The sequence below is a fragment of the Felis catus genome, chromosome A2 (assembly GCF_018350175.1).
Source record: "Felis catus isolate Fca126 chromosome A2, F.catus_Fca126_mat1.0, whole genome shotgun sequence".
NCBI lineage: Eukaryota > Metazoa > Chordata > Mammalia > Carnivora > Felidae > Felis > Felis catus.
The window spans coordinates 91,885,436-91,897,818 of NC_058369.1; the positions used below are offsets into that span (position 1 = coordinate 91,885,436).

At 38.5% G+C, this 12,383-nt stretch overlaps 2 protein-coding genes across 11 annotated transcripts in view; one reads left to right on the forward strand and one right to left on the reverse strand.

Annotated features, from left to right (window-relative positions):
• SLC25A40 (solute carrier family 25 member 40) overlaps positions 1-9,950 on the reverse strand; it is a 68,932-nt gene extending 58,982 nt beyond the window's left edge. For all 9 annotated transcript variants that reach the window (XM_011280365.4, XR_002153645.3, XR_006594187.1 and 6 more), the window contains exon 1: positions 9,728-9,950. The gene's annotated coding sequence lies outside the window, so the exon portion shown is untranslated. The remainder of the gene's footprint in view (positions 1-9,727) is intronic.
• Positions 9,951-10,034: 84 nt separating this feature from the next.
• Positions 10,035-12,383, forward strand: part of DBF4 (DBF4 zinc finger) — a 30,435-nt gene continuing 28,086 nt past the window's right edge. The window contains exons 1-2 of one of the 2 annotated variants that reach the window (XM_019825411.3): positions 10,035-10,356; positions 11,849-12,021. In XM_019825411.3, coding sequence (XP_019680970.2) covers positions 10,311-10,356; positions 11,849-12,021 — 219 coding nt within the window. In that variant the 5' untranslated portion in view covers positions 10,035-10,310. The remainder of the gene's footprint in view (positions 10,357-11,848; positions 12,022-12,383) is intronic. The other variant, XM_011280366.4, reaches the window with a different exon arrangement.

The window sequence follows — 12,383 nt, forward strand, 5'->3', positions numbered from 1 at the left end:
AAAAGGCTGGTATCTGATCTCAGTAAAAACTCAAATCAGATAAAACAGACTTTGAAACAAAGACTGTAATAAGAGACAAAGTATTTACATAATGATAAAGGGGCAATTCAACAAGAAGGTATAACAATTGTTGTAAATATCCACAAACCCAACACTGGAGCACCTAAATGCATAAAACAAACATTAACAAACATAAAGGGAGAAATTGAGAGTAACACAGTAATAGTAAGGGACTTTAACACCCCTTATATCCATGAATACATCATCCAACCAGAAAATCAATAAGAAAAATGAACAAAGTCTTTGAACAAGACATTAGACCAGATGGACCTAACAGGTATATACAGAACATTTAATCCAAAAACAGAATACATATTCTTTTTAGATGCACATGGAACATTTTCCAAGATAGATCACATTAAGGCCACAAGTCTCAATAAATTTAAGAAAAGTGGAATAACATGCATCTTTTCCAACCACAACAGTATTAAAATAGAAATTAATCACAAGAAAAAAAAGAGAGAAAATGCAAACACATGGAGGCTATACAACATGGCAAGAAACAGCCAATGGTCACCAAGAAATCAGAGGACATTAAAAAATACGACTAGGGGCGCCTGGGTAGCTCAGTCATTTAAGCATCAGACTTCGGCTCAGGTCATGATCTTGCAGCTCACGGATTCGAGCCCCATGTTGGACTCTGTGCTGACAGCTCAAGCCTAGATCCTCCTTTGGATCCTGTGTCTCCCTAGCTCTCTGCCCCTCCCCCACTCACACTCTGTCTTTCCCTCTCTCTCAAAAATAAATAAAACATTAAAAAAAATGCTTTTTAAATAAAATAAATAAATAAATAAATACATCTAGACAAAAATATAATGGTCCAAAATCTTTGGGATATAGCAAAAGCACTTCTAAGGTAAGTTGATAACAACAAAGGCCTACCTACAGATGAAAATTATTCAAAAAAATCTAACTTTATACCTAAAGGAATTAGTAAGAACGAAGCCCAAGATGAGTAGGAGGAAGGAAATACTTGAGCATAAATAAATGAAATAAAGACCAGAAAAAGAAAAAAAAATTGATGAGACCAAGAGCTGGTTCTTTAAAAATATAAACAAAATTGATAAAACTCATTTAAAAAAAAAGACACATAATGAGAAATGAAAGAAGAATAGTAACAACTGACACCAGAGAAATACAAAAAAATCCTAAGGGAATACTATAAAAAATTATATGTTTGGAAGTTAGACAACCTACAAGAAATGGATAAATTCCTAGAAATATACAATCTTCCAAAACTGAATAAAGAAATAGAAAATCTTAACAGACCAATTACTAGTAACAAAATGGAATCAGTAATCAAACAACTCCCAACAAACAAAAGTCCATTTAGAGAAGAGTTCACACCTATTGTCCTCAAACTATTCCAAACAAACAGAGAGTAAAGAAAGTTTCCAAATACATTCTATGAGACCAACAATAATCTGATTCTAAAACCAGACAAAGACACTACAAAAAAAGAAAACTACAAGCCTCTATCTCTGATGAACACAGATGCAAAGGCCTTCAACATAATGTTAGCAAACCACACTGAACAATAAGTTAAAAGGATCATTCACAATGATCAAGTGGGATTTAAGTATGAGTCAATATTCACAAATCAATCACTGTGATATACCACGTCAACAAAACAAATGATAAAAATCACGAGATCATTTCAACAGATGCAGAAAAGTATGTGACAAAATCCAACACTCATACATAATAAAAACTCTCAAAAAAGTGGGTTTAGAGGTAACATACCTGAACATAATAAAGGCTACATATGAAATATCCACAGCAAACATTATTAATAGAGAGCTTTTCCTTATAAATATAGAGCTTTTCCTCTAGCATCAGGAACAAGAAAAGGATGCTCACTCTTGCCACTTTTATTCAACACAGTACTGGAGTCCTAGTTGCAGGAATCAGACAAGAAATAAAAGGCATCCAAATTGATAAAGAAGAAGTCACTACTTGCAGATGACAGGATACTATATATAGAAAACTCTAAAGACTCATCAAAAAGCTATTAGAATAAATGAATTCAATGGGTACTGAGGAGGGCACCTGTTGGGATGAGCATTGGGTGTTGTATGGAAACCAATTTGACAATAAATTTCATGTTAAAAAATAAATAAATAAAATGGTTTAAAAAAAAGAATAAATGAATTCAGTAAAGCTGCAGGATACAAGTTAACATGCAGAAATCAGTAGCATTTCTATACACTAACAACAAATTAGCAAAAACAGAAATTAAGTAAATAATTCCATTTGCAATTATGCCAGAAAGGATAAAATATCTAGGAATAAACTCAACCAAGGAGGTGAAAGACCTGTACTATGAAAACTATATAACACTGATGAAAGAAATTGTAGGCAACACAACCAAATGGAAAGATATCCCATGCTAATGGATTGGAAGAATATTGTTAAAATGTCTATACTACCTAAAGCAATCTATTGATTGAATGCAATTCCTATTAAAATGGCAAGAGCGGGGCGCCTGGGTGGCGCAGTCGGTTAAGCGTCCGACTTCAGCCAGGTCACGATCTCGCGGTCTGTGAGTTTGAGCCCCGCGTCAGGCTCTGGGCTGATGGCTCGGAACCTGGAGCCTGTTTCCGATTCTGTGTCTCCCTCTCACTCTGCCCCTCCCCCGTTCATGCTCTGTCTCTCTCTGTCCCAAAAATAAACGTTAAAAAAATAAATAAATACATAAAAATAAAATGGCAAGACCACTTTTTTTTTTTTTTTTTTTTTTTTTTTTTTTGCAGAACTAGAATAGATAATAACAAAATCTGTGTGGAACCATAAAGATCTGGAATACCCAAAGCAATCCTGTGATGGAAGAACAAAGCTGGAGGTATCACATATCACAATCTCAGATTTTAAGATATACTAAAAAGCTGTAATAATCCAAACAGTATGGTAGTGGCACAAAAACAGACACAGATCTGTTGATGGAACAGAAAGAACAGAGAGCCCAGAAATAAACCCACACTTAATCAAGTGGTCAATTAAAGTATGACAAAGCAGGCAAGGACAAGATAAACAATGGGGAAAAGACAGTCTCTTCAATAAATGGTGCTGAGAAAACTGGACAGCTACATGCAAAAGAATGAAACTAGACCACTTTCTTACACCATACACAAAAATAAACTCAAAATGGATTAAAGACTCATATGGGAGACCTGAAACCATAAAACTCCTAGAAGGAAATGTAGGCAGTAATTTCCTTGACATCAACCATAGCAACATTTTTGTAGAGGTCTCCTCAGGGAAGGGAAATAAAAGCAAAAATAAACTATTAGGACTATACTAAAATAAAAAGCTTTTACATGGCAAAGGAAACCCATCTTTAAAAGGCAATATATTAAATGGGAAAAGATATATGCAAATGATTACCCAATAAAGGGTTAATATCCAAAATATAAAATGAACTTACACAACACCAAAAACATAATTGATAGGATTTAAAAAATGGGCAGAAACCCAGATAGACATTTTTCTAAAGAAGACATACAGATGGCCGCAGACGTATGAAAAGACGCTCAACATCACTCACCATCAGGGAAATGCAAATCAAACCACCAAGAGATATACCTTACCCATCAGAATGGCTGAATCAAAAAGATAAGAAACAACAAGTACTGGCAAGGATGTAGGGAAAAAGGAACCCCTGTGCACTGTTGGTGGAAATGTAAATTGGTGTAGCTACTGTGGAAAACAGTATGGAGGATCCTCAAAACTTTAAAAAAAGAAGTACCACAGGATGCAGTAATTCCACTTATTGGGTATTTCTCTAAGTAAACAAAAACACTAATTCAAAAAGATATATGCACCCCTATGTTTACTGTACTCTTACTTAAAATAGCCAAGATATGGAAGCAACCCAAGTATCCACCAACAGATGAACTTATAAGAAGACGTGGTGAATATATACATATATGTAAATATACATAAAGAACCATTACTGAGCCATTTGTAACAACACAGGTGGACCTAGAGGGTATTATGCTAATTGAAATACATCAGAGAGACAAATACGATTTCACCTATGTGTGAAACATTAAAAAAAAAAAAAACCCAAATAAACAAAAAGCATAAACAGACTCATAAGTACAGTGCAGTGATGGCTGCCAGAGGGAGTGGGTAGGGAATAGGCAAAATGGGTGAAGGGGAGTGGGAGATACTCTTTCAGTTATGGATTGAATATGGTACTGGGATATAGAATATACAGAAACAGGAAATAATCGCTAATGGTATTGTGATAGGATTCTATGATATTATATGGTAGCTACCTATACTTCTGGTGAACATAGCATAACATATAGATACAAGATACTACTTCACAGCAGTAAGAAGGGCATAATTTCAAAAAATGAAAAATAAAAAAAACATTAAGTGCTGATGAATGATGAGTATGTGGACAAATGGGAAACCTTTTACATACACTGGAGGGAATGTAAAATCATGCAGCCACTGTAGAAAAGTTTGACAGTTTCTCAAAATGTTAAACACAGAATTTTCATATGACCAAGCAATTCCACCACTAGATATATACCTGGAAGAACTAAAACCACAGCCTAACAAAACCTTGTACACAAATATTCAGAGCATTATTATTCATAACAGCCAAAAGTGGAAACAATTTGAATGCTCAACTGAGAAATAAATAAACAAATGTGGTGTATCCTTACAAGGGAATTTTATCCAATCAAAAAAAAAAAAAAAAAAAGAATGAAGTACTAATACATGCTATATCATGGGTAAACCTTGAGAAAACGTTATACTAAATGAGAGAAGCCAGACACAAAAAGACATATTTTATGATTCTATTTATATGAAACTTTCATAATTGGCAAATATGTAGACAGCAGATTCATGGTTGCTAGGGGTTGAGGAGAGGGGGATTAGGGGAATGACTGCCGAATGGCTATCAACTTTCTTTTTAAAGTTTTAAAAATGTCCTGGAATTAGATGGCGTTGATGATTGCATAAGAATATAAATACACTCAAAGTCACTAAATTATACATTTTAAAATGGTGAATTTTATGTTGTATAAATTTCACGTCAATTTTTTTAAAAACTAGGTGAGGTATTTCTTCACTCTCACAGACTACGATGCAACTGAGGCTTCTATACATTGCTGGAGGGCAGAGTTAAAAACTTTAGTAATTTCCCATGGTGTTAAACATTCAGTAAACATATGATCCAGCAATTCCAAGAAAAATAAAAACATATGTCCACAAAAGGACCTGTATACAAATGTTCATACCAGCATTATTCCTAAAAGTCAGAGGTGAGAAGAAACCATCCAAATATAAATCACCAGGTACACTATATTCACACCATGGGATACTACTCAGTGATAAAAAGGAATAAACTATTGTTACATATAGCAACATGGATAAATCATAAAAGGTTTATTTTATGCAAAATAATTCAGAGTTACAACATATAAATTATATGACTTCACTTATATTAGGTTGAAATATAGGAAAAACTATGCTAATAGAAGCCAGAGAACTGGTTACCTCTGATGGGATAAGAAAACGGAATGAAGAATGAAATAACCTTCTAAAACAGAAATGTTCTATATCTTGATTTTAGAATAAATTACATGGATATACGTATTTATTAGAATTCATCCTGTATGCTTAAAATGTGTGCATTTTATTGTATATGGATTATCAGGAATACAGAAGTCTCCCCTCATCTGCCAGGGGATACATTTCAAGACCCCCAGTGGATGCCTGAAACCTCATATAGTAACAAAGTCAATGTATACTGTTTTTTCCTATACATACACACCTATCATAGTTTAATTTATAAATTAGGCATATTGAGAAATTAATAATAACTAAAAAGAGAATTATAACAATATACTGTAATAAGAGTTATGTGTATATGGTCCCTTGCTCTTTCAAAAGATCTTATTATACTGTACTCATCCTTCTTGTGATTATGTGAGATGATAAAATGTCTGTATGATCTGATGAAGTGAGGTGAACGAAGTAGTGTTAGGCTACCACTGACCTTCTGACAATAGATCAGAAGGAAGATCATCTGCTTCTGGACCATGCAGATAAGGGACGACTATATTATAGAAATTTAAAAAATTTACATAAGGAGAATTCTATGGGGTCTTATGTAAACCTTTCTCACTGATCATAGCACACTGTAGGTGCTCAATCAATACATAAGGAAAGAAATGAGATAAATATGTAAACTATTTTATAGTCATGGCCAAACAGTATGTATGCATCCTGTATGACCCTTAAGGGATTTACAATCTAGTTCAGAACATGATGTATCACTTATGAACCAGCTCATTATCCTCCTATAGATGCCATAGCAGCCTCTGAATTATACTGTCTCAAGGGAATCCACTTTCAAATTCTGAATCTTCCTGTCTTGCTAATTCTCCATTTTTTACCCTTCACTGAGGTTGTGTTCAAGGACTTGATCCACTGAATTTTCCCTGGTTTTCCAGCCCACCCTCACTTGAGACATGGACCACACCTATCAGTGCCACACCTATCTTTTCATATGCTTAGCCTATGAAACTAAAAACATAATCTTCAAAAACCCCTAAATTCTCCAATCCACCAGGATATTGAGATTATAAAATGTGAAAATTGAATTTAAAAGATAGCAAGAGAACACATTTCAAAAGATAATATACCAACAGTTAACAAATGAATCAAATACGAATATTGCTGAAGGCCTCAAATTAGCAGGAGATAAAGGCTCAATCTAAGCTAGGCTTGGTATGAACAGGGAAGAGGAACAGGTGGAGTCTTAAGCAAAAGAAAGAAAATAGGAAAGTGAGGACTATTATAGAAGAATGGACAAATTCATTCATTTGCCTAGGCTCTAGAATTAAAAAAAAAATTAAATCTGGATATGTGAGAGGTAGTCTGAAAAAGATTAGGCCTCATTTCATAATCACAAATATTATAGGGTATATTGAGCAGATACAGTCTTCATTTACAAATGAGGAAACTGCCTAAGGTAATAAAACTTCTTAGGAATAGAGTCAATACTGAGTGGAATTCATTTCTCCTGATTCACAGCCAAATGTTCATTTAATTAGACCATGATTCTGCTCAATGTTCTACAACTTGGCTTAATAAAACTCTAAACTTTTAAAAAAAAATTTGTTTTTAATGTTTATTTTTGAGAGAGAGAGCGCGCGCGCGCGCGCGCCGCGCAAGCACGAGCGGGGGAGGGGCAGAGAGAGAGGCAGACACTGAATCCGAAGCAGGCTCCAGGCTCTGAGCTGTCAACACAGAGCCCAACCTTAGGCTTGAACTCAGGAGCAGTGAGATCATGACCTGAGCTAAGGTCAGCTGCTTAACTGACTGAGCCACCCAGGCGCCCCTGCTTAATAAAACTCTTTAAACGAACTTCTCACACAAATAACCTTGCCCCCTTCCCCATTCAGTTCTTCTTGAATGTATACCCTTCACCTGAAGCATACGCTAAGATATACTGTAGCATAAAGTTTATCATCTTATCAACAGCCTGATTACTGACATGATAGGTAAGGGGGTTTCTATGCATACAGGGCATAGACACATGACCAAATCTTTTCTGTAGCTACTGAAAGATTTGAGCTCCAAAAATATTTTTTTTAAATTAACCTTGAGTTACAGATTAGAAACTTATTAACACCAGTAAAACAGACTTTCTGCTTATTCATAGCTTGTCATTATCACCTATAATGAAGTATAGGGTGTGTCTAAAACCATATGGTACAACTGTTACTGTTTCCTCATTATTATAAATAAGAAAGGTAACTCAGTTTTCACTAGAACATAAAATGAGCTTCATTTTTTTATTTTCTTGATTAGAAATATGTTTAAATATTTCCCATATCCCCTAAACTTTCCAAAGACCCTATTTTCCCTTCCTATCACTTTAATTCCCTACACTAATTTTTTCAAGAGTACACTGAACCTGTCTCCACGTCAAGGCCATTGTTTTTATCTAGTACTTAACCTTAGTCATCTACTGACAGGCCTATTTTTCAAGTCTTGGCCTTCTGGAAATCTTGAAGATGGAGGAGCTGGTGTAGAGTTCACCAGAACGACAGCCCTTACTAAGCTCTCTGTGGTACTAGTTAAGCTTTGAAAAATGTTTCATTTCATCCTCATAATATTTCATAAGTATTAATCACAGCCTTTCCAAAGATTAAAATTAAGGTTCAAAACTACCCAAAGCCAGACAGTGAAGACTGCATGAGCCCAACGTTTGTAATTCTGTGACTTCTGGGAAGTTTCGTTCCCAATTCTCTTCCCACCTCTACGACCTTTTCTCCGTCTTTCTCACTATTTCATCATGGTCTGCTCATCACTCCTTCTCTTATTTCACATGCCCTCCTGGGTAATGTCATTTCCTCAAATGACTTTCCTTAAAGTCATTCCTTAAATGACTTTAACAAATGACTTTCCTTAAAGTCATTCCCTAAATGACTTTAACTGCATTCTATATTCGTGTTTCTCAATCCTCAAGTTTTTAATAAACATAAAAATCTTGTGCTCTTTCTGTAGTTTTACATTTTGGAAACAGGTTGTTTCCCTCAAACAGAAATTCTCATGTTGAATGCTTTGTTCAAACTATAGCTCCATCTGCCTCCCAAGATCTGATAACCTCTTCCACATCACCCTCTGGCTGAGGGTGTCTAGGCCTCTCAAACCAATCTTTTCCCTCTCTTCACTACCTTCCCCCACCCCCCACCCCCCATCTCTCCTACCTTACAAACAAGTATTACCGATTGGTAATACAGTTTCATGATTCTCTCCCCAGGTCCTTCAACCTAAAGCCATCCACAAATGAACTCTCATTCCCTTAGCAAACCTGAACCACCTCTTTGTATTCTCCATTTTGGTTAAGGGTTATTACAATCCTATGCTTTAAGGTACCTATCGGTGAAACGGTGATATTGGCACTAACCTCCCCGACCTCCACTAGTTCGAAAATCAACCGTTATACAATGAGTGACTATTACGGCCAGATGTTAGTGAATGCAAAATGGTACACGATTTAATCCTTTTCCTCCTTCACAAGTTTACAAGCAGTAACAAACCCAAAATAATTTTTTTGTGAAGCGTTTTCCCACTTACAAAATTATTTCACTTTACAACATATTTTAATGTAATCCTTTCTGTAATCCCATTATTATCCCCATGTTACAAGTAAAAAAACTGGCACTCAAAGGGATTAGGTAATTTAACCAAAAGTTACACGCTGCTAAGTGGCCGGTCCAGACCCCAAACCCTAAAGCTTGAGATTTCAAATTCCATTTTCTATTATTGTTGAAATAAACTCCACAAAACGAAAACAGAGACCAAATGAGCAGCACACAGTCAAGTACCAAATGGCACAAGGCGACGTGAACTCGCTCTAGGCTGCGAGTCGCCAGGCCCGACCTTGGCTCCGACGCCCCCCTCCCCCCCACAGGCTGCTCCCTCCCTAGAAGCTCCCTCTGCGGCCTGGCCTGTCTTCGGCCGGCTGGGTCGGCGATGACCGCAGGAAAACCTCGCTCCGCGACTCGGGGCGCGCCGGGCAGAGGCTGCCGCTGCCAACCAGCCCGGCCTGGCGGGAGGCTGAGTCCTAGTTCGGCCGCAGCCACCACGCCTCCAGCCTCCGGGACAGCCGACCCGTGGGCAAGGAGCGTACCTGGTGAAGGAGGAAGCTGGAGGGCTAGCGGTCCCGGCAATCTTAGTAGGCGGGAATGACCCTGGTGGAGGGTTGGGCTGGCCACCTGGGCTAACTGCATTCACTACGTTTGGTAAACAAGGAGCCACAAGGACTCCACGGTAGCGGTGGGACCCAAAGCCACCGGCGGAGAGCGGTGACCACTGGCCTGGAAGGCACAGCTATGGGGGAGGGGCGAGGGGCGGAGACGCGGCCCGTGGGGGCGGGGCGCGCAGCGCCAGGAGGCAGGCACGTGGGGGCGCGGCGCGCGGCGTGAGAGAGGGCGGGGCGCGCGTCTGGGCGCCGCGGCCGCGTGACGCGTTTTCAAATCTTCAACCGCCGCAGCCCACTCGTTTGTGCTTTACCTCTTCCTCCTCCGCGCCTTGGAGCCGAACCCGGCCCCGGAAACCCGGACGGTAGACGCGGCATCTCGGCTGCGTGGGTGTGGTAGTCTGCGGAAGGGAAGAGGCGACCCGCGGATAAATCGGCCTCGACGCGCTGTGTTTTCGTGGCCGCCCGGCGCGACACTCTCCCAAACCCAGTATGTAGGTGCCGGGCGGCTGCCATGAACTCCGTAGCCATGAGGATCCACAGCAAAGGACATTTCCAGGGTATGAAGCCCCTCCCCCGCCCCCGCAGTCCCTTTAATCCTTCCCTCTCCTCGTGGTTTCACCTTTGATTCTCTGGAGTTCTCCCCCCGGGGGTCTCTGCTCCTTTTCTTTTATGGCTCGTGCGTCCTTCTCTGTGGCCTGAAGGAAGGCTCTGTCCAGGGCTTTGCCTCAGAAAGGGAACGGATCCCATCCAGGCCCCTCGCACTGCTCACGCTCTAGCCGCAGCCCCAGATTCCCGGTTGTGCCGTTGATTGTACAACCAGGAAACAATGTGCGGACCCGGGACCTCGCCGAGCCTCGGACAGATGCTGAGACTCAGCTCAGGCCCTTTGAGGCTGCCGCCGAGCCCTCTATTTGAAAGCAGAGGTGTTCGTGGCTTTTAAGTTCCTGATTAAATTGGGTGGCTGTGGGTGGGTTTTTGGTCTTTTTGAATTTATTTTTCACTCATAAAGTTGAGGGATAGTATTTGTATTTCAAATACACCTTTGCTGTTTCAGCATTATAGACAAACAGATTTTCATTTCCGATGACTTTGTATGGTAGGTGCATTGCATCCTCCCAAGGTTTTCTTTTTAATGTGCCTAGTATATGTAGTAGTACGTGTATAGGAATCTCCATCTTACGAACGGATTGTATTCTGAAAGTTAATTTTTAAGGCAATTGTTTCGATCTCAGATGCTTTCAGGGGAAATAATGAAGTGAATGGTGATTTGGGTCTTAAAATGTACCATTGAGTTCTTAACATATAGACAAACTCTATAGGAAACCAAACTTTGGCATCTTGAGGATTAGGTCATCGTGGGTAACAGGTTTCTTGTATTGGAAAGTGTTAAACATTTTAAGCCCCAATTTTGAGTGTTCAACAGAATGGCAGATGCTCCATAAATATGTGTGAGTAAATAGCTCATGGAGTTTACATCCTAAGGAGGAAAATCTTTCAAAAGGGTTTTATGTAGTTTCCACCGAAGTACATAAAAATATGAACAAATGCATAAATATTTCCTGCAGATTCAACTTTTGGCTAGAACAATAATTATTTTACAATATCTGTGAAAATAAGTATGGTATTTTGGTTTTATATTAGGTGGTACTACAAAGAAATATGTTAAAATGCTATTGAGTGGAGGTGCCTAGCTCAGGCGGTTAAAGCCTCTGACTTTGGCTCAGGTCACCATCTCACGGTTCATGGGTTTGAGCCCAGGTTCTGGCTCTGTGCTGACATCTCAGAGCCTGGAGCCTGCTTCTCATTCTGTCTCCCTCTCTCTGCCCCTCCCCTGCTTGTGCGCTCTCTCTCTCTCTCTCTCTCTCTCTCTCTCAAAGATGAATAAACATTAAAAATGATTTTTAAAAAGTGCTATTGAGTGTTTAATTGGCGGGATTATAAAGATTTTTTTCTCCTCTGTGGTATAATGTTCTATAAGAAATAAGTTTAAAATAGTAGAAATTTTTTTGTCTGTATAAAACATCTAATTCTACATTTTTTAAACAACAGGTGGAATCCAAGTCAAAAATGAAAAAAACAAATCATCTTTAAAATCTATGAAAACTGATAACAAACCAGAAAAATCCAAATATAAGCCACTAGGGGGAAAAATATTTTACATTGACTTACCTTCTGTCACCGTATCTGAAAAACTGCAAAAGGACATTCAGGATCTGGGAGGGGTAAGTCAAAACTATACATTTTGACAAAGGAATAATTTGTGACTAGTACTTTCTACTGTGAAATCGTTGAAGATACTCATTTTGGGAAACATAATCATGTAATCACCAAGCTTAAAATTTTTATGAGCTGTTTATCATCAATGAAAAATTATTTGTTTTAACCTATTGTAGCATAATAGAACTTTTAGGTTTCTGTGATTAATGTAAAGTTCACGAAGTTTGAGAACTGTGACTCCCTTGGCCTGGTGGAACCTCTGCTTCCGTTCTCATTATTATGTTAGTATGTCCTCCAGAGAGCAGCAGCTCCTTGATTGTGATTATTAGGGAACTACATAAATCTGTCTGGACTAGCATAACAGTAA